Below are 23,017 nucleotides of genomic sequence, written 5' to 3'. Positions count from 1 at the left end.
CACACACACTAAGAAAGATTGGCCATTAATCCACAAAACAACTTTTTAAAGCTAAACTGAGAAGTGTTAGTAGTTCCATGCATCGTGAACTGGGGAAATAATCAAATCATAATGTAAAACATTTTTTTTCTAGAATGCAAAGGCTTATTAAGAAAAAGCAAAGCACAGTGACAGAAAACCCCCCACCTCCCTGATCAGAACGAAAGACACTGATTTGAATACCAAATTCAGTCAAAACATTTTATGGAAAAAAATTATGAAATTAGTTACCACATGTCAATTTTCCATCAGACATATCTTGGTAGCATGAGAATAATCATTAATTTTTTATTTTAGTTTTTTTTAATGATAAGAATAATCATTAATAAACAAAATGAAATATCGAAATTCAAAAATAGAAGTAACAAGGTCAGACCCCCACACATTGGAATGAACTGAGTGAAAAGAAAATAATTTTTTATTTAAAGCAGAAGAATAAGTATTTCTACAATGTGTAGAAAACTGGCAAATTATCTATTTAGACTAACAATTGAAGAGACTTCAACAGAAGGTGCCCTAGATGGCAATGCCACATGTACACTTTATCAGAAATTCAGAACTATCCATAGATTCACCAATGAATACTAAAGGAGCACCCGTGGAACATTTACTATTTGAGAACAGGGGGAATTGTTTTCAGTAAGTAAACTCTTTTTTTTTTTAAATGCAAACTCATTGCACGGTTAATATGGTTAGAAAACTCAACCCAAGAACATTTATTATTTGCAAATTTCAAGAAATTCCAAAGAGGGCCCAATCAAACAAGTCACACACTAAGTGACTTAAGGTTACATGGAAAAGGCGAAAAATACTAATCAAACTTTACAAAAAAAATCCTACGAAAAAAAAACACCACTTGCTACCTCGTGACTATCCAAATGATGGGCCCAATCCCATCCATTCTTAATTCTTCTACAGCTTCAGCATGTACCCAAATTACAGGTGTGTAACACTAAACAAGAATCATGCTTAAGAACTTCATAACAAGGTATATGTGAAGTAAATATTTTTCAGACTTGCTTACTAATTTAGACTCAAACATAGTGGAAACACACTCTTGAAGAAAGTGAATGCTGAAATAATCTCTATGTTCCTCATGTATTTGTCCGTGGTCATCAAACTGATGATGATTTCAAGGCAGCTGTCGTAATCAAAGTGTGATACAGTACCGATCTGCTACATGCACATTCAATAACATTCTCTCGCATATATATCACATTACAAACAGGGGGGATTATTTTCAGTTTGCATGGTTAATATTGCGGAATACAATTCCAAACCTGAGGTAATATGTTTGCCACCGAAGTTATAACCACTGAAATGGATTGTTCCTAGAAGAGCAGAAATAAATAGTGTTAGCTATCTATAACTGTAATAGAAAAATTATAAATTTCAACGAAGCATGAATATACTTTCAGGGTTTTTCATAGGAAAACTTATAAGGCCATTAAATTTCAAATTGTGGATACCACTTTTTAGAAAAACAAAAACAGAAAGAAAAGAAAGAGCTTTATTTTTCAAATTGAATTGGAAAGAGAATATATTACTAAACAGGAAACAAGAAACATAAACAACAAGACAACACACGTAAGGAGGAAGGAGTTCCATTCTAATTCATGAATATGATTTTCTTGGAAAGAAACCATCTAGCACAATCCATTCTTTGGTTAACTCTTACGTCATCTATTTCGAGTGATCCCTTTCAAGTACAACAAATAGCTCTGAGGCTAATATTTCCCCCTTTATATGGTAGTACAAGGATGGCATATCAACATACATTTTCGAAGTAGTCAGATGATCTGCTAGTTCACATGTTGCCAGTCAACTCCACAGCCACAAAAGAAGGATAACGACATTTTCCTCAATTAAATATACACATAAGATTCCATTCTCAATCCCCCAATCATACTTCGTTTCTTCCAAATTTACTTGTATGAACTATACATGAAAACCAATGGAACTAGAACCGGATAAATAAATATATAAAAACTGGAGGAGAGTTCCATCATGCACCACTACCACAGATTTCCCCTTGCCTCATATGCTGGCATTTTCTTTTTCCCCTTTTCCCAAATTTAAGTGCCAACCAGCAATATGATCTCCTGCCCTGAATCGGTATATAGTACCTGTGATGAATAAAAAGGATTGCAAAGAAGGCATGGCTTCCTTTTCAAGGAACACAAGCCATGCCCATTTGTGCCAGAAAAGAATTGATGTTTGAAGATAAAGAAATACAGATTCTGTTTCCATAATAAAAGTTAAGAACAGTGAAGTTGTGAAATGTTAAATGTAGTGAATTCCAGAGAAAAATAAAATAAAAAACTTAGGGATCAAAATTCAAGCAATAGCATTTTGATTATCAATGAAACAGAAGGATGTCTCTGTCACTATGAAAAGAAGTAGAGCCCTATATAATTTTATTTCCAGAAAGTTGCTGGAAAAAATAAATCCATTACAGTAAGAGACAAATAAAAATGTGCATACTTAAAGAATTTGCATCTTACTCTCTGAACAAGCTTTGATATTATATCTAGCGTATATAACACTTTGCGTCCTTGGGTAAGTTGACTCCTGTGATCATAAGCAGAGACAGGATTAGCATATCAATGCACAAGAAAGTTCCAACTGAGATAGAAAGAAGTGATTCAATGCGTTATAGTTGCCGTACTAACATAAAGTCTGTGATCAACAAACAACATGTAGGTTATTTTGATATATGAACACCATAGCAAATCAACAGACATTAGTAACTATAAATATGTCTATCACATTTAACGTTGCCAGTCTGCTTCCAACAAGAGTGCACTCAAAGAAAGAATACTGCCAAAATTGTTACAAGTTTGAAGCATGGCATGGGGAGTATGAATCTCTTGCTAATCAAAAGTATTTCAAAATGGTTGAGCAAGGACCTCTTGAAGGTACCCGAGATCTTTGCTCCAAAAATATCACAGCAAGCTGATAGAAAGCTGCATCTCCGAGTAGTGGATATTTTGTCAATATAGTCAATAACCTGCACGAAGCCACTACACACAATGAACTTTGAAACATTAAACACCATGACACATGACAAAGAAAAGAATAACAAAAAAGGTTTCTTTTCTTTCTCTCTCTTAATAAAGCTCAACGCCATTAAAAAAAGTAGCAAGAAAGTACCCGTTTCTTTTCCTCCTTCTCACCAGGTAATAGCACTTTGAATACCTGGCGATACGGCCCATCATCACAGCCAGGCAATGCTGTTCTAAGCATAGCCATAATGGCTTTGATTACCTATTATAAAATATGTAATTTGTCAGAATTCAATAACCTTTGCTACAGTCAGAAACATATCTGTATTGAAATGAATAAGAGATAGAGAGGATTTTTGTAAATAGGGCAGAAAAGAATAAAAAGTTATAACTACTTACGAGAAAGGTCAAAACAGATTAAAGTGAAAATATTTCTCACAGACTACCAAAATCTTTCGTAATCATGAATCAAGAAAGGGCCCGTTTGGATACCTCATATATTGTATTTGGATTTGGAATTGAGTTTTGAATACAAAATGAATAGATCCGGCAGCTCATGTTGAGGGAGAGAGAGAGGGAAGGGGGTACTTCCTATTGGAGGGGAGAGGTTGAGGAGCAAAGAGGGTGAAGGAAACTCCCAGATCTGTGGATTTCCAATTTCTTATTTGTGCAGCTTATTTGGAAATCTGATTTTTTTCACTGTCAGTTGCTGAATTGGAAATCCAAGAATTTGATCGGATCCAAATCACAATGCAAAAAGGGCTGCAAATGTAAGAAATCAAAATCTTCTCTGCATCCAAACGGGCCCAAAAGGAATATTACAATTATCAAGTTCACACGAATCGACAATGACTTCTGTGGAGATCATCCTTATTATGACTTAATAATACATGCTGCGTCTATTGAGACATGGCAGGATGTACATGACAGATGAAGAATACACTCATTTGACACAAATCTCTGGAAAATACAGTCAATTGAAACAAAAGCTCTGAAAGAAAGATTCATTGCTATCCTTTTCCATGATCCATATCTTGAGAAGGAACGTGTCTAAATTTGATGATAAATCAAGAATTAAAAGAAGAGAGCATGATCAATTCAACTCGTGATGCATCTTTATCAAATATATTACTCTGGCATGTTTATCAAAGAAAATACTCTGCAAACAAGAAAAGAAGAATGCCCGTGACCTTTTTTCTGTAGAAAGCCACACCATGAATGTTAAAGGGTATCTTCCTACTGCGGAAGGATGACTGGAATGCTTTCCCAGAGACCTGTGAAATATACGATGAACACATAGCTTCTGAAGAATAGTCAAGCAATTCATTTATATTAAAGGTTAACCAAATGAAGTAACTCCACCTGCCGGCGATAAAGAATTGCTATATTGCCAAAGGTACACTTAGTAGAAAAACTATCAGATGTGGCTTCTAATATTTTATCTACAACAAATGCACATTGTGCGTCCTCATTGTGACATTCTTTGACAGTAATCTGAACAAAGTGAAGGACCAGACCACAAAAATTTGATTGTCAAGTGGAAGAAAATGGAACAAACAATATATTATATCGACCGTTTGAACTTGCAGAATAAAAACTGTGATAAGGATACTTTACAGCCAGAGGAATTATCGGTAACAACTTGCTTTAGCTGGCATCGCTTTACATTATGACGGATAAGACATGATGCAGCCTCAACAATACATCGCGTCGAGCGATAATTTTTACTTAACCTGATCTGAAATCATTAGCACAAAAAAATTACGAATGCACGTCAGATTCATGACCAAATTAACAGTTCAAATAAATGGCTTCTGGGTTTTGAAAGTTCCATGTTAAATGGAAATGGTTAATTATGAGTTAGTGGTGACGACATAAATAAGAAAGTACAGTCAGAGTGAATACAAGCAGGACCTCTTTGTGGGTTGGAAAGTCTTTACGAAATGAATCAAAACCGCAAATATCAGCTCCATTGAAACTGAAAATGGACTGCAGCAAACATTTAGTATATATCTAAGTAAAAAGTTAGTTTTTGGGGAACAAATAAAATCAATGTTATATCATTAAAAAGAAATCAAATCAATGTCATTAAATAAGAAGTCTACCTGATCTTCATCGCCAACAACAGTCACATGATTATGAGATGCAAGAACCCGTAAAAGACTATATTGCATGGCACTTGTATCCTGAAACTCATCTACTACAATGGCTTTCCAAGTTTCCTGGCACTCTTTATAAACTGGATGCCGAGAAACATAAAATTGTTGTCATATACAAAATTTAACTCTAGAGCAGACGTGAAGTGATAGAAAAAACTTTGGAGACAATGAACCTTCAGAAAATTTGGTCAATAACTCCACCGAAGAGCTGATAAAGTCATGGTAATCCAGGGCATTACAGGATCTTAAAATATCATTGTAGTTCCCGAGAATTGCAGCCTGGTTAAGATCAGAGCTAAGGAAACTTTAAATTTGTGAGAAAAAATTAGCATCAAATATCTTTGGCACAACCTAATATCAGCTTACTCCTATCTCATCACCCATTTTTTTAAATTCTGTGGGGGTCTTTCCACAAGCTTTAGCCTGAAAAAAAATGACATTTATAGGAATTAGAACTAAGTGAAATGCATTAAAGTTATTGATTGTAGAGAACACACAGCATAGTAAATACATACAACAAGCTATGCCTTTCACAATAAGAATACAAAATTTTGATACAAATGCACCTTTTATATTCATTTTTCTCAGGGCCGTGTGCCAAAACTTCAGGTACTACATAATGATGTGCACACTCTTTTCCACAGATAATATTTTCAACTTGGTGCCAAAGAATATTTCCCATTAAGTTCCCTGTCATGGATGTCATTGGATACCAACAGAACCTTATACAAGCCACCAATCTCTTCCTTATATGTTATACAACCAACAAAGCTAGCAGAAAGTACTACTGACTTACTGAGTACTGGCATAGTTGCAGCCACTAACCATCAAGATCAAGCTTGATTTCCAGCCCCTGATCATCGTATCTGAGCACTTCTATACTGCAGAAGCATTCAGGTGAAAAGCACCTCTGAGATGTTCGGCATCTGAGATGGTTAGCCAGTTAAGAGGCGTAACGATTCATCCTAAAAAAGTTTAGGGAATCATTCGGAGCCCTGGATCAGCATTCTGATGCAAATTTCAAGGCAGTGCACTCGCCAACAAGGATGTCGGTGCGTTGGACTGTAAACTACGGATTGATATGGAAACCAGAAATGTGACTGGAATTTGAATTGTACAGTGCATCTGTCTCAATTTCCAGGCATTTCATTCGAAGCTGAAATGGAAATTTCCAGTACAATAAATCCGCTCGGTGTCTGGAAATTGAAATGAAACTTTCCAGTATAATATTGTGTCTATCCCCTATTTTTCTATTTATAATAAATCTTTAATGTGCCATTCAAAAGAAATTAAGCCTTTAATATTGCTATAACTTTTCAGGTGCATGGGCAGAGACTTACACAGTTGATCATATGCCTAACAAAAGATACAAGAGGTCAACTGTGTATGCATGTGGTCCTAACAAGGCATTAAAAAGTACAAAAGATTAGTTTTCTAGAGCATTAATAAACCAATTTGGATTACCAAGCATGGACTGAGTGTTTAATCAACCTAGAGAACTACAAGTAAGAAATTTATGCAGTTTTCCCCGTGGAAAAAAAGGAGAGCATATATGTTTCAACACTCACCTGTGCCACAAACTTTTGCCACTTCTTTGACTTGTCTTTGAAAGATTGTACACTACCATTTATACCACTAGGGTCTTCATCAAGTTTGTCAGCACCAGAATTGGGTCCACTCTTCCTTGCGTTCTCCATCAAACGTACAGCCTCGATGATTGCTCGTCTCTGCTGGCCATGCCCATAGATTATAAACTCAGAAGTACGACCCAGCCTGTAATTTATTAGGAATTTCACAAGTGACTTAGGATTCTGAAGCCATATTTAATCAATCATCAACCAATTTTAATAAATATACAAACGATTAAGTAGCAAAAGTTTAGGCAATGAGACAAGTAACATGAAGGCAACAATTTGATACTTGCAGCAGAACTCAATGAAGACTCAAATGTACTCTCAGGAAAATAATGTTATAAGCATAATTCAGCTACATCAAAAGATTGCACATCTTTGACACACTTGAAGACCAAGTAGAAAGGCCAAATTATTATCAGCCAGCTCTCTCATTTTATGGCAAGGGACGCAGAGCTTTATACGGAATATGAATGCAAAGGCTCTTTGACTTGCTTGTTGGGTCAAATGCTCAATATGAAAGTCACAAAGGTGCAAATCCATGGCAATGAAGTTATTGCATCAGTCTTACTGGCCTATCCACTATTTCTACAGAGAAGAACTGGCAAGCTGCTTTTGTCCGACAACTTGCAGCTCCAAAAGGTTCTGCTTTTAGTATCTATTTGGAAAGGATATAGTAGCAATGAATCAGGTAAAGCATTGAAGGAAGTGCATATACTGTTAGAAAAACACTCACGCCAAATAAATTGATGGAACATTCATGAAAGGAAACCTAATGAGTAAATTAAATAAACTGACGATGAAAAAAGAGATGCCGGGATATTCATGATTGGCCATCCAATTTCCCTCATGGTGTGCATGCTTCTTCCTGACTTCCTGTAGTGTGACTTCTTCAAAATCTGATAATTATCAAGTGGTGGATGTCTGGTCAAAATAATGTGATTCAGCTTCCCATTGCAAACTGCAACTATATGGAGTAAAAGGAAATTATACTTATATGCCATCCACTAATCTCTTAGGAATTACCAGATCCACTTTTCAGGTTTTGTACCCTTTGGCAATAGGGTTCCAAGGCTACTGAGATGATGGTATGTCCAAGGTTTTAAATCTCGGTTTCGGTTTTGGTTTCGGTCATCAACGAAACCGAAACGTTTCGGTTTCAGTACGAAATTTCGGACGAAATCTTGTAAAAATTTCACCAAAATTTCCAAAATTTCACCGAAATTTCCGAAACGTTTTGGCCGAAATTTTGTACTTTTCCGAAACTATGTGCATTTCATTTCGTTTTCTACCAAAACCGAAATATTTCGGCCAAAACGAAACGTTTCGGCCGAAATTTAAAACCATGGGTATGTCTACTTTTTTTCTTTACCCTCACCAATTACCCAAATCAAGTAATGTAGCCCTGGCGATGGTTCTACCAGAATGAATCAAAGGCTCCCTTCTCGGCTTCGGGCTTATTCCGAGACAACAAAACATCTAGTTTTAGATGTAGGGAGTATTAGTCAAAAGACTCAAAACACCATAGGGCTACATTATATCATGCGATACGCATAGTGTTTCGGTCAAAATACTCAGAGCTGCATGATATGTGTCAGTCTTGCACACACCAAAATTGGGAGAATGGATCTCCAAAACCCTTTTTTAGCTTTTATGGAAATTGTGAAGCTTGGATAAGAGTTCTCAGACGTTCATTTCCATATATTAAAAACACCAATTCATCTTCCCTTAAAGTTTATTCATGAAGTCTTTTTCATGTGCAGTGCAATATTTACATTTGAAGGGAGTATTATCGCTAAAAAAATGGCTGATTAATTAGTAATTATCATTTCCCAGTTCCCGTGAAAAAGAAAAAAAAAAAAAAGCAAAGCATTCTTTTAAGCAATAACAAAGAACATCAATCACATGATTTGCGTACTTCTCGGCATGTGAACGACAGAGTTGCAAACAGAACGAGTGGAATGTGCTGATTGTAAGTTCCTTGGCAATTGCTTTACCCGTCACTGCTCCAATTCGGTCCCTCATCTCAGATGCGGCAGCAGTTGTGAAGGTCATGGCCAAAATAAAGGTTGGATCAATGCCCTGAAAATATGTACAGTGGGTAAGAAACAACAGATGAAATGAGACAAAAAAATATTCATGGAAATCTCGCATAAAACAGAATGAATACCTCTTTAAGCAGCATTAATACTCGCCCAACCATTGTTGAGGTCTAACGAGCAACATTAACATTTTCAAAACCAACAACAGCACAATGATTATTCAGTACCAGTTGCAACTAGAAAGACAAAAAAAAAGAACAAAATAAAGAAAAGTGATTCTCCTTGCATTAAAATTAAGACCTTTCCACTTCCTGGACCTGCTAGAATCATTAAAGGGACTGAAATTTCAGTACAAGCTGCCTCCTTCTGTGTGTCATTCAGTGACTGCAAATAGTTTGAATATGCTTGAGGCATGCAAACACTCTGAGTAATTTCAATTGAACTCAATCCTTCTTTCTCTCGCTCCACCACCGGAACATCTACCACGCATTCCAGATTCTTATCAGTAACTGATTCCAAATCACTATCATTACTTCTGTCATTGCATGCATTACCCCGACTTTCCGACAAACAATCACCTTGTAGGCATTTCTTTTCCTTCTTTGCCACCGATTGTTCACTACTCAGAGTAACTTCAATAGAAATCGATCCTTCTTTTTCTTGTTCCACCAAAGGAACATCTACCGTGCATTCTCGATTCTTATCACTAACTGATTCCAAACCACTACAAGACCCATCACTTCTCTCATTGCATGACTTACCCTGACATTCCAATGAAAGATCACCTTGGAGGCATTTCCTATCCTTTTTCGCTGCCGATTTTTCACATAAATCATCAATTTCTTTTAAAATGCCCTCGTCAAAATCATCATCTAGAACACAAGGCGAGGAAAAAACATCGCTATAAAGACATTGTTCAGATGTTTTTGTTGGAGTGACAACACACGTCAATGCCACCCCCTTTTCCGCAGTAATATCAGTTATTTGTGCCCCTACTACCATAGAAGCGTTTGTGTCATGAATAATCTTCACTCTAGGGCAAGATCTGTTACTAAACTCGGCATTTGATAATTCATTCCCATTCAAAGAAATAGGGGAATTCACGTTGGCATGTAGCTCCGTGAGAGGAGCTCTACAAATCCTAGACATTTGAGCCAGAGATTCCGTCTTTTTTGCGCTGCTATCTCTGAAAACCAGAAGAACAGAAACACGAGATAACTCTTTTTTTATCAAATATTAAATAATCAATGCAGCCTCAAATAACAAAAAATAAATGGTGAATTCATCGAGTTGTTGAATAAAATAAATACTCATTGCGTGATGGCACCACAGTATGATTTAAATCAATCGATTCTCGAGTTATGACAAGATAGAGATTGAATAGAAACAAGAAAATTAGATTGAGAGAACGGAATGAGATAACTAACTTTTCAGGATTCGCAGAGGTTTCAAAAGGCCTTTTGCGAGCGAGAAGTGCCTTTGCTGCCCTAAAATTCTGCGTGATTCGAGACCTTTGTTCTTCGGTGATCCCTTTGGCAGAGGATCGAGACGTTTCCGAGACATTTTCTTTGTTCATTTCCAGAAGGAGATCGAAATGCTCTTAGAGAGTCGTACGAGATAAATTAGGTTTGATTTTGACTAACAGACGCGAAAGTGTTTCACAAAAATTCTTCCTGATAATGGATTTTATGCATTCGTACCAAATGAAATTACAGAGGAAGAAAAATAAAGAGATGAAGGTCGAACAAGGGAAGAAAGGGAGGTGAAAAAGGAAAGCTTGTCGGGACGCGTCGAGTAAAGAATAAACAGCTCCAGGGGAGAGAGAGAGAGAGAGAGAGAGAGAGGGGGGGAGAGAGAGAGAGAGAGGGGGGGAGCGAGGGAACCCTAGAATGCAGAAATGGGGTCAGTTCCTGTTGAGGAGGATGGAGGAGGGGAGGGTTTTGTTTGATTTTCCCTTTCGCGCTCTGAAATTAAGTTGAGGCGTGCGCGTGAAGCAAAGGCAGTGGCAAAACCGTGATATATTACAATGAGAGCCGCTACTAAGATTTTTTTATGGAAAAGTTTGGAAAAGAAAATATTTTCCAGATTTTCTTGCTTTTCCGTAGTTTGATTGTACATAAAAAATTAAAAAAACAATGCCACTGATAGATTCGCACCAATGTAGGATAATTCGCACCACTCAAAATAAATTGGCGTTAAAAATCGTTAAAGTCTGCCACATAACGGGGTGCGAATTATTCTAAAGGGGTGCAAATTTATCATCGCCCAAAAATAAATGGACACATTGCAGTTCAAAGTTTTATTACAGGGAGCTTCGATTTATAATTATGTCCCTTTACATAGCCTATGACTAAAACATTTCCTTATGAATAGTGGAAAAAAAAAATTCCCAAGAAAGAAATTTCTGCCAAAAGCTCCATAGCTGAAAGAACGTGTTAGGCTAGGCCCTTTAAACTGTTCCCATACCAGGCTGGGCCCCGCCCAGTCCCATACCTAATTGGGCCCCGCTACATCCGTCATCCTCGATGGCCCATTATGTGATAGCTTTCATGCTGGCCTTTGCTCCAGGTAGCCCTTTCCACAGGTCACCCCTTCCGCAACAGCCGGCAGCCCAATCTATGGCAACTTCACTTTGGCTTTTAACCCGGTAACCCTTTCCATGCTTCCACAGGTCGCTCCATCCATGACTCGAACACGGGATGTGGTGGCTACTCTAGTACCAAATGTTAGATACCTAACAAGTATGCCATGTTGAGATACATCACCAATCCATTGCTGCTATTAAGGAGGACGGTTGAGATTTGTATTGCTGATATGAAGAAAGAGAAGCAAGTCATGTGCAAAGAATAAGGATCAAATCATTGATGATCTTGTCCAAATAAATCTGGTAGACAGGTGGCAGATTGTTGTTATTCTTAGGGGTTGTTGCTTCTATTTAGGAAATTAGTTTCTTGTCTTATTTTATAAAATGTAAGCCTTGAGCTTTGTTTTTTTTACCGAATAAACTCTGCATTTTTTGTTCTTTATCAGTAAGAAATATTCAATTTTTTGTTACACTTTGGTATCAAAGCCAGGTTGCCGAAGCGTTTTCTTAATGCAATAGAAATAGTTTGGTCGAAGCTCATCAACTATGGAGCTTGCTAATTTCTGTCAGTGGTGTTGAGAAATTAACTCACACCAACTACAACGATTTGAAATCTTGCTTGAAGTCCTATCTTCAAGGGCAAGATCTATGGGAAGTCGTGAATGGAGCCGATACAACTCCATCAAACGCTGATCCTGAGGCGAATCGGAAGTGGAAAATTAAGGCCGGAAAAGCCTCGTTCGTGCTCAAAGCTACCACGCAGAAAGATCTTCTTGATCACATCCGAGATTCAAAATCTCCCAAAGAGGCATGGGATGCATTCGCTACTCTGTTATGAAAAAAAAATGGAGCTCAATTACAAATGCCTGAGAATGAAATTGGATCGATAAACCAAGGTAACCTGACTATTTCAGAATACTTTATGGAAGTTAAATGATATGTCAGGAGATTTCTCAACTCGATGAGGAATCAAAAATCTCGGATGCAAGGCAAAGAAGGATCATTATCCGTGGATTGAAGCAAGAGTATAGTGCCTTCATGACTGTTGTTCAAGGGTGGCCTGTTCAGCCGTCTCTGCTTGAGTTAGAAAGCCTTCTAACAAGTCAGGAGAGTTTGGCCAGGCAAATGGGGAGCATGTCTGTCAAAGATAATGAAGAAGTTCTCTTCGCTGGACGAGGGAACAAATCCAAATACAAGAACAAGCAAAGCCAAGGAAGTAATCAAACAGGGGAAACCTCAAAGGGTCGAGAATTGGAGAAACAATATTCCAATTCAAAAACCAAATCAACCTGTTACAATTGTGGTAAAGTTGGGCATTTTGCCGGTGATTGTTGGTCACCGAAGAAGAAGGCTGAGGAAGGTAATGCTGCTGTTTCAAATATTTTGGGTTCTAACGATGACAGTGAAGAGGAATGGGGAGCATTTTTCTCCATCATCGAAGATCAACCGAGGATATACAGATCTGAAGATCAAGAATGGGCAGAGTTCACACTTCTTGAATATCAATCTGATGTTGCATTCACGGTGATTGATGAAGAAGCTGACATCAGTCTAGGAGAAGCAAGCAAGCCCAAGACTTCAGAATGGATCGTAGACTCTGGTTGCTCCAATCATATGACGGGTGATGAGAGAAAGTTCTTAAGCAAAATTTATTACAAAGGAAAAAGAATTGTGGTCACTGCAAACAATGCCAGACTCCCAATAGCTCATGTCGGAAATATAGCTTGCACTCTCACATCAGGAGAAGAAGATTTTGTTCTGAAAGATATGTATCATGTCTGGACATGAAGAAAAATTTGTTGTCAGTCTCCCAACTGACCAAATTAGGAGCATATGTGGTGTTTGGACCTGAAGATGTGAAGGTCTATGAAAATGTGCATATTTCAGGTAATCCTTATATGCAGGGAAGAAGGTTTGATTTTGTATATGTCATGACAGCACAAGAGGCTTATATTAACAAAACAGCGAGGCATGAAACAACTGATCTATGGCATGCAAGGCTTGCTAACGTTGGCTTCACTAAACTCTCACGTTGGCTTCACTAAACTCAAAGTAGTGATGCAAAGAAAGCTGGTGCGAGGACTCCCCGAGTTAGAAGTGAGTTCAGACATAGTATGCTCAGGTTGTCAGTATGGCAAAGCACATCAACTGCCATATGCTGAATCAAAGTTTCAAGCAAGAAGACCACTGGAGCTGGTACATCCAGATGTGCTTGGGAAAGTCAAAACAAAATCTGTTGGAGGCAAGTCATGCATGTTAACTTTCATCGATGACTTTTCCAGGTATGTTTGGGTCTATTTCATTAAAGAAAAATCATAAGTGTTTGAAAAGTTTGTAGAGTTCCATAATCAAGTAGAAGCTAATCTCAAGTATAAATTAAAATGCTTGAGGTCAGACAATGGTGGTGAATACTCATCTACTAAGTTTTCAGCATATGTACTAAAACATGGAATATCTAGGCAATTCACCTGTCCTAACACACCCCAACAAAACGAGGTGGCTGAGAGGAAGAATCGACATCTTGTCGAGGCACCAAGGAGTATAATGCACTCCAAAAATGTACCAACCAGATTTTGGGCAGAATGCATAAACACTGCCACAGACATCACAAATCGGTTACCACAACCAAGACTTGGGGTTATGTCACCATATGAGAAATTGTTTAACCATACACCAAGTGTGAATCATTTTTGGGTCTGCTATGTTTTTATACCTGATCATCTTCGTAGTAAGTTTGACAGGAAAGCTATTAGATGCATATTCACAGGATATGATTCTGAAAGAAAGGGCTGGAGATGCATTGATCCTAACACAGGACGAGCTCATGTATCAAGGAATGTGGTTTTTGATGAAATGTCTTCATGGTGGTCATCTGATCATACTGCTATACCAGAAAACAAGCAGCTTGAAGTAGAAATGCTGGAGGAAACAGGTGCTTCAATAGAACCTGTTTATGAAGAGATTAGCGAGCATGACAAAGAAGTGCTGATCCGATCAAGCCAACCAAGCTGCTCCCAAAGCAGTGTTCCTAGTATTGGAACAAGTGCCTATGAAAGTGAAGATAACAATGGAGGCAGCAGGAATGAAGATGAAGGACCACGAAGGTCTAAACGTATACCTAAACCAAATCCATGGTATGCACATGTGAATGCAGCAGCGTTTACAGCAACAGCGAAAGATAAAGAGCCAACTTCTTTTGAAGAGGCACAAGATAACAGCAATTGGAAGAACGCAATGGAGGAAGAAATTGCAGGCTTAAAACAGAATGAGACGTGGGATCTTGTGCCACTACCAGCTAAGGCGAAAACCATTTCATGTAAATGGGTCTACAAAATCAAGACAAAGGCTAATGGTGATATAGAGAGGTACAAGGCGCGACTTGTGGCTCAAGGCTTCTCTCAACAGTACGGGTACGACTATGATGAAACATTTAGCCTTGTGGCTAATATTACAACAGTTCGAGTCCTTATTGCTCTTGCCGCGTGTTCAGAATGGAAGCTATGGCAGATGGATGTAAAAAATGCGTTTTTACATGGCGAAATTGATCGAGAAATCTTCATGGAACAGCCTAAAGGATTTGAAAGCATAACATGTCCGCCATATGTATGCAAGCTACGAAAAGCACTCTACAGGTTGAAACAAGCTCCAAGAGCTTGGTTTGGAAAAATTGCAGAATTTCTTCAAGCTATTGGATACTCGATGAACTCTGCATACTCTAGCTTATTTGTAAAACTCTCAAATGGGTTGGTCTCTGTTATTCTAGTATATGTTGATGACTTAATTGTAACAGGTGATGATGAAGAATAAATAGCCAGAGTTCAGAGCAATCTTGGAGTGCGATTTCATATGAAAAGACTACGAGAGCTACATCATTTCCTTGGACTTGAGCTTGAGCAAAGTGAGGAGGGGATATTTCTGTGTCAACAAAAATATGCAAAAGATTTACTTATGAAGTTTGGAATGTCTGAAAGTAACAGTATTGCAACTCGTATGGAAGTCAATGCTAAACTTCGCGTAGATGAAGAAGGAGACATCAAGGATTCTACAAGGTACAGGCAGCTGATTGGAAGTTTGATTTATTTAACACTAACTAGGCCTGATATTGCTCAGGCAGTTAGTGTAGTAAGCAGATTCATGTAAGTTCCAAAGAAGCCTCATCTTGAAGCTGCCCGGCGAATACTAAAGTATATACAAGGCACCATTGGCTTCGGTATAATGTACAAGAGAGGGGGAGAGTGCAAAATCAATGGATTCTGTGATGCTGATTATGCAGGAGATCAGTCCACAAGAAGGTCTACAACTGGTTATCTCTTTAGCCTTGGATCAGGAGTGACATCATGGTGCAGCAAAAGGCAACCCACCGTGTCTTTATCAACCACAGAAGCTGAGTATCGAGCTGCAGCGATGGCAGCACAAGAAAGCACGTGGTTAGTAAGATTGCTTAAAGAACTCCATCAACCAGTGGACTACACAGTAGACTTATATTGTGACAGTGAAAGTGCAATTAAGTTTGCAGAAAATCCTGTGTTTCATGCCATAACAAAACATGTTGAGGTGCAACATCATTTCATAAGGGAGAAAGTCCTAAAGGGGGAAATCAGATTGGTGTCAGTTCGAACAGAAGGTCAAATAGCAGATGTATTGACCAAAGCGCTCTGCTAGAACAAATTTTCAAGATTTAGAGATATGATGGGAGTGGTGGATAGGAAGTTGGTGATGAGGGGAAGTGTTGAGATACATCACCAATCCATTGCTGCTATTAAGGAGGACGGTTGAGATTTGTGTTGCTGATATGAAGAAAGAGAAGCAAGTCATGTGCAAAGAATAAGGATCAAATCATTGATGATCTTATCCAAATAAATATGGTAGACAGGTGGCAGATTGTTGCTATTCTTAGGGGTTGTTGCTTCTATTTAGGAAATTAGTTTCTTATCTTATTTTATAAAATGTAAGCCTTGAGCTCTGTTTTTTTTTACCGAATAAACTCTACATTTCTGTTCTTTTTCAGTAAGAAATATTCAGTTTTTTGTTACATGCCAAAAGCTCCAAAGCTGAAGGAACGTGTTAGGCTAGTCCCTTTAAACCTATCCTAATACCAGGTTGGGTCATGGGCAATCCCATGCCCAGGTGGGGCCCCACTCTGGACCGTAACAAGAACATTTTTTCCACAAACAAATCCCTGCATGTCACATTGTAACCCAATGAACGGGTATGTGGCCCATTGGATTGAAACGGTGTGAGGGGCATGAGAAAAGCCATTGTGAAAGGCTATGGAGGCCAAAAGGGATGTGGGATTCTTCTACAAGAACAGCCCATCTCTCCCCGTGTTATTCATTCAATCCATACAAACGTTCTGCCAGTGTCTCACGATTATTTCTCTCATTGGAAGAAATTCATAACCCATTCATGGCCATTCTCTCATCTTCATTTTCCATTTGCATCTACATTTTTTCACCTCTGTAATACATATCAAACTGTACCACTATATACTATGAGCCCCAATCCAGCAGTCGGATACAAAGTTGCGGCCGTTAGAAGTTTTAACCCTCGGGCTCACCTTTTGATCTTGGCTGACAAGAAACTATTCTGCAACCCATTCTACATTTCTACATCAATATTAAGTGGGTTTCACAAATTTTTTCATTAATTACGATTTTGGAAGCTCTGTACTAACATTCATATCCTTAAAAAATTTAGGCATAAAAATCCATCGTTTTTCCAGGGGAAGACAATCAATCTTAAGCCCTACTTGTTTTGGATTAGTGCCTCTAAGTGGTGAGAGAGGGGTAGCGTGGGGGTGCGTGGAGAAAGATTTGACTGGCACGACTGGTATGAGGGTGAGAAGTGGCCAAAGATCAGGAAACAAAAACCTGGCAACAATTTTTTCCTGATTTTTAGCCACTTCTCACCCTCATCTAAGTCATGCCCTCTCTCACTCAAATAAAAAAAATAAAGAAAAAAATCCTGGCTGCCAGACTTGGCCTAAACTAAAAGACACAAATTATATGCAAGTTGTGTGTAATTCAGAAAACAGTACAGTCGCTACAACCTATTTGGATGATCTACACGATTCATTTGAAGTTATACTCAAAATGGCTACAACCTACTTGGATGATCTACACGATTCATAGATATACCGTGCCCAAAACTCTATCCATAAGATGATCCTAACACTCTGGTGTAAAATGGAGGAATCAGAAAGTTTTTTTTTTTAAAAAAAAAAACAAGAGTGCCCCCACAAATTGAATGGTTAAGATCATCCTATGAATGGTTCGGATCAAGAAGATGTGGAGGGGAGAGGGGGGTGGAAGGCTTACCAAGGTGAGCCCCACAGTATTTTTTCCGCAAAATACAGAAACACCATATAATATCTCTTTTAAACAATGAAAAATGAATAATATTCCTACTACAGTAGACTAGTTAAATTGATTCATAATTGGGCTGATAATTGGGCTGATTTGGACAGCAAATCTAAGGATTTGGATAGCAATGGTACATTGTGAAAAAAGAATAACATGAGAAGGGCAATCTACAAATCAATTAAGAATCCAAAACTCCTTACAGATACGTATTATTCACTTGAAAATCATAATCCATTCTACTGGAAGAGTACATCGATAAAAACAATTAATTGGAACGGAAACATACAACCTTAGAAGTAACTATCAAATAAGTTGTCCTCACACAGAATCCCCTATGACCTCAAATATATTATTAACTGCAGCCATTCTAGTGCCAAGTCAAAGCAAGCTCACGTCAACCCAACGGAAGAAAAAATAGAAACAAACATAAAACACATACCAAATCTAAAGGCCTTGATCAATGAGATAATCGCCAAGCCTCTCAACAATAATGTTGCACTGACCAGGAGTCAATGGCTCTTCATAGATGCCAATGACCATAGCCTGATTTGTTTTCTTGATTGTAATACCACCAGAGCCCTGTAAACAAGCGATGAGACAAATGACAACCATGGCAAAACTCACAAGAGGAATCATAACTTATCTGTTTTTTGAGAAACATGGAAAACCTAAAACAAAACAAGTCGTAGATATTCAAAGTTGTGAGAAAGCTCTGTTAAGCTCACAGAGTGGGTTTTGTTAAATGTAAGTCCAGAGTTACAAAAAAGGAATACAGATTATAAGAATAGTTTTTAACATGTAGTTTGGAAGAGTAAATGTCCCCTTCCAATCTTTAACAATTAGTTTGTACAATTCTTTAAGGCTACTGATATTTGCAGTACCATGTCTTGATAATGGGGCAAACTGTCTTTTCTGATTTAAATGGCTGCTGAGAGCTTTGGGGAAATTCTAATAGCCTTTAACCCCTGGTTCAATAATAAAAGACAAGGTGAATTTGTCCAATTATCAAAACATGGTAGGCCCAATAACAGTAGCCTTCTTTCATCACCAGGAAATATATTGTTCTGTTTACTTGAACCAAGGCACTGCAGCTCTGTTCCGCATAATAATTGTAAGCAAATGCACACCATGTGCAGAATGCAAAGCTTGAAAGAGAACTTACAATCACGTCCTACAGAAGAAGTTAATGCAGTCCTTGACTGCTTTGAACAATTCAATTTTTTTTCCCAGAAGATATCCACTATATATTCTTACAGTGGAGATTGAATTGATTAAATAACTCATCATTTTTTTCATTTCTCACATGTACAAATAAAGAAAACCATTGGATCATTTACATGTTCGAGTTCTCTTGAGAAACCCAAACTTCGAAACACCAACTTTAGATCGAAGTTATTATCTGGGTTTAAACCATTGGATCAATTAAATGTTCAAGTTTTCTTGAGCAATCCAAATTTTGAAAACTAACTTTAGATCGAAGTTATTATATGGGTTCACAGTTGAACGTCGAATTAATAATAGGTTGGTACAGGTTACAATGATTGCAATTTCATAAGATCCGAAAGTAAGCAACAATCAGAGAGTAAAAACACATAATTAATGAATGGAATATGAGATCATCACACCTTCTTCCCTCGAATTACAGCCCCTGCCTCGCCTTGTATCACCATATACTTTGTGGATCCCAGGTATAAGCCAGTTGGTGCAAGCGATCCAGGTTCATTGAAGTCGTTAACAATGGCATTTATCTCCTCAGGCTTAAACTACACATTGACATAAAAACAGTGGAGGAGTAAAATCCATGCACAGAAAGGGAGCCCTTTTCATGCATCTACAAAGGTATTAGACATGCATAGATAAATTTGAACTGGCAATGCACGTTTGATAACGAGCAAGTTGCAGTGATATGAATATTGGAATTACGGTCATAAGAGTCATAACAAAGACAAATATAGCCATATCAAGTGCTCTTTGTTCCATTTGGAGACATTTCCTCGGCCAGAATGACATCAGTACCAAACAGTGGTCACCCAAAAAAAGTTAAAATCAGAATTATCCCTTGTATATATTTATAACTTTCCTTCACAGCACCAAAAATGTTGCTGGCGACTAAGCGAAGAATGAGAAAGATTAGTTGATTAAATATAATTTATACACTCATGGAATTTCAACGAACGAAGGAAACTACTTTGTCCCTATTTAATTAGTACATCAAATTCCAAAGTGCACATAAACATAGAAATGTCAAGAAATTGTAATGTAAAACTGCAAGAAAAAGTAATCAGATCAAAGAAAATTATCTATGCATTTTGTTTCAGTATTAAAAATAGAATAAAGCCAACAACACTCTCACGCATCCAACTATAAAAAAATATCAGAATAAAGCCAACCCAAACGTAAAGATTCCATGCCTGCCACACTAGAGGCCAGTTTAGAATCTGACAAATGCTTTGATGTAACACAGTTTTGGTTGGTGTCACTAGATAGTTGACATATTTAAGTTTTTTTTGTTGTTAAAGAGTATCTTACCATGAAAATATTGATGTTAAGGAGTATCTTACCATGACAAATTAAAAACCCTAACAATCTCATAAGGTCCAACCTAATAATGACAAAAGGTGATACATATTAAAACCCAATATCCACACAAATCATTTTCTGCATAAGTATCCAGACCTAAGACGGCAATCCACTAATCCTGACACAAAGGCCCTGTTCGTTTGAGAATGTGACAACCCATTGTGAGCCCCAAACCCATTATCAGACTCAAATTTAAATGTAATTTTAAGTCCAATAATAGGTTTTGAGCTCAAAATCGGTTGTCACAATCTCAAACGAACAGGCCCAAAAGGTTCTCACAAAAATCCATCTTAAGAATATATAATAAATCACACTTACAAAACATCAAATCTGAACATTCGAATTTAAGCCCCCAAAATAAACAGTACCTAGATCCGAATTTTAATGAAATGAGATCAAGCCAACAAACCCAAATCAAATGCGCGGCTTAAATCACCTCAAAAGAGTCCCATATCACGCAAAATGAAATGAAAACAAAAACCCACTAACATCAAACATATAGATCAAGGCATCTCAACTTCCAGCGCACCTATCAAACCTAACAAAACCATCTCTAGTGAAATGGGGATCCAATCATCAAATAATAGATCTAATCAATCACTAAATCCCATACAGATTTAACAAGAAAAATCGAAAAACCTAATTCATAATCTAGCATCAGAAAACATCTAAATCAGTTTATGCAATCAAAACAGAACAAACCCAAAAAGATTCTCAACAGATCTTTAACATTCAATTAAAAAAAAAAAACCCCACTTGAAGATAGATGGTAAGGAAAAAAACAGACCTGAGGGAAGGAATCGCTTTGAGCCCAAACGCTCCCGTCGAGACCCATAATCGCTGCGGCCGAGAGATGCTGGCCGTCGATATCACACATCAGATGTTCGTCCACATACGTTTGCCACGACATTTTTCTCCTTCCTCTCTGTTTCTTGCGCGATACGATTTTTCCAACAGCTTTAAAGCTTTAAAGCTTCAAAAATGTGAAAGAGGAAAGGAATAAATACAGATCGAGCGTACGCGTGAGGATTCTCGGTCCAAACCCCAAACCGTCAGCTAGGTAGCTGAATTACGAATCACCCAATTACTTTCTCTATAATGACATAAATATCCTTTCCAAATTCTAGTCTTCCAAAAGAGGGTGCCCAAGCAAAGCCGGAAAGCCCTGTGTGAGACGAGAAATTATAGGTCGAGTGGCCGTATAGGCACTCACTCATCATCCGATCCTTGATTTTTGATCCAACAGCTGCTTCGTCATACACCTTTTCATGTTTATACGGCCTTTCATCATATAATTTCTCGTATGAAACAGGGGCTTCTTTCTAAAATAAGAGTTTTTATATGTTGCCCCGACCCTTGACTCCCTTACATGCCAGTACCATCCTTGATGTTTGATCCAACAGCAACCTACTTTTTAAGATGCTGATCCATCAAGGGTGGTGGTACCATCAACTAGGGATTTGATGGTCGGGCACCATATAATTCCTCAACTCAACTCAACTCAACTAAGTCTTTTTCCCTAACTAGTTGGGTCGGCTAATGAATAAAATAGAAATATAAGCGTGAGTTGTAAAAAAATGTGCGGGTTGAATTCTCTACTTTGCTCTATTTGCAACAAACATGATAAAGTATAAAAGATTAAATAACGCCATCTCTAATAGCTTAAGCTTTTGGAGTAATTGGTCGTTTGACATAGCATAAAGCAAAGGTCTTGGGTTCAAAACTCGTTGATGTTAAAAAACCACATGTAAAGGCCAGCCCAAGAGAGGCCACATGTGCCACGTGTGGAACAAACCTAGAAAAGCGGCTCACACATGAGGGGGTGCTAAAGTATAAAAAAAATTAAATAACTCCATCTCCATAGCTTAAGCTATTGGAGTAAATTGGTCATTTGACAAAACATTTTTCTAGTTTTGCAATTTCGAAATAGAGTCATCACATTTGAGCGAATTATTCAAATCATGTCGTGCCATCAATTTGTGACCAAAATACACATGGTCATTTTTTTTTTAGCTCGTAAAATACCAAAATATCCTTAGACGAAAATTACATCACAAAAAGACCAAAATACCCATGATGCTCAGTCATATGTTTTGATAGGGTGGGTCCCACCAATTCAACTCAAGCCCATGCATCCGTTGGGGCTCACCATTTTGCCTCATGTTTTGATGGGAAAGATTCACGCCAATGTACAGGGTAGGGCCCACCATTTTTACACCTCATATTTTGATGGGGTGGGCCCATTTTTTACATCCATGCACATATAGAGAAATGATATTCCCACCCTTGATTCAAAACATATCATTGACTGTCACGGGTATTTTGGTCGTTTTACAAGGTAATTTTGTCTTCTTCGCCTAAGGGCATTTTGGTTTTTTAATGAGTCCTTAAAATTCATTGTAGGTATTTTGGTAAGATGGCATGACCTGATTTGCAAAATTCACTAAAATGTAGTGACTATCTGCAAATTGTCAAACTAGTCTAATAGTTTTTAGAGGTATTGTACGGGCCACTTCATGGGATGATAAAAAAATGTTCATTTGCTCGGTCACAATGTAAATATGTTAAAAATAATTTTCCTTCTCTCCATAGAGGCAGTGTTTTTTTTGTTTTTA

At 37.7% G+C, this 23,017-nt stretch overlaps 2 protein-coding genes across 4 annotated transcripts in view; both read right to left on the bottom strand.

The window, feature by feature from the left end:
* The window catches only part of SRS2 (P-loop containing nucleoside triphosphate hydrolases superfamily protein), a 29,260-nt gene extending 18,537 nt beyond the window's left edge, over positions 1–10,723 (bottom strand). For all 3 annotated transcript variants that reach the window (XR_013250567.1, XR_013250568.1, XM_077379042.1), the window contains exons 1-16: positions 10,304–10,723; positions 9,177–10,062; positions 9,005–9,046; positions 8,753–8,916; positions 6,772–6,976; positions 5,570–5,626; positions 5,377–5,482; positions 5,150–5,283; positions 4,959–5,033; positions 4,657–4,782; positions 4,407–4,538; positions 4,235–4,318; positions 3,193–3,306; positions 2,949–3,049; positions 2,544–2,610; positions 1,320–1,370 (exon numbers count right to left, since the gene is read on the bottom strand). Coding sequence is in view for 1 of the 3 variants with exons in the window: in XM_077379042.1 (XP_077235157.1) it covers positions 1,320–1,370; positions 2,544–2,610; positions 2,949–3,049; positions 3,193–3,306; positions 4,235–4,318; positions 4,407–4,538; positions 4,657–4,782; positions 4,959–5,033; positions 5,150–5,283; positions 5,377–5,482; positions 5,570–5,626; positions 6,772–6,976; positions 8,753–8,916; positions 9,005–9,046; positions 9,177–10,062; positions 10,304–10,452 (2,493 nt within the window). In the remaining 2 variants the exon portion in view is untranslated. The remainder of the gene's footprint in view (positions 1–1,319; positions 1,371–2,543; positions 2,611–2,948; positions 3,050–3,192; positions 3,307–4,234; positions 4,319–4,406; positions 4,539–4,656; positions 4,783–4,958; positions 5,034–5,149; positions 5,284–5,376; positions 5,483–5,569; positions 5,627–6,771; positions 6,977–8,752; positions 8,917–9,004; positions 9,047–9,176; positions 10,063–10,303) is intronic.
* Positions 10,724–17,978: 7,255 nt separating this feature from the next.
* LOC143877165 (profilin-like) lies at positions 17,979–21,387 on the bottom strand. Its single transcript, XM_077379041.1, has 3 exons — positions 21,190–21,387; positions 19,448–19,585; positions 17,979–18,401 (listed from the first exon to the last, which is right to left on the bottom strand). Exons 1-3 carry the CDS (start codon positions 21,310–21,312, stop codon positions 18,267–18,269), a joined length of 396 nt encoding a protein of 131 aa, XP_077235156.1. The 5' UTR covers positions 21,313–21,387; the 3' UTR covers positions 17,979–18,266.
* Positions 21,388–23,017: the final 1,630 nt, after the last annotated feature.

Source organism: Tasmannia lanceolata, unplaced genomic scaffold (assembly GCF_043159265.1).
Source record: "Tasmannia lanceolata isolate RefF3 unplaced genomic scaffold, GAP_Taslan_0.1 ptg000005l, whole genome shotgun sequence".
NCBI lineage: Eukaryota > Viridiplantae > Streptophyta > Magnoliopsida > Canellales > Winteraceae > Tasmannia > Tasmannia lanceolata.
This window is presented reverse-complemented; position numbering and strand designations above follow the sequence as displayed.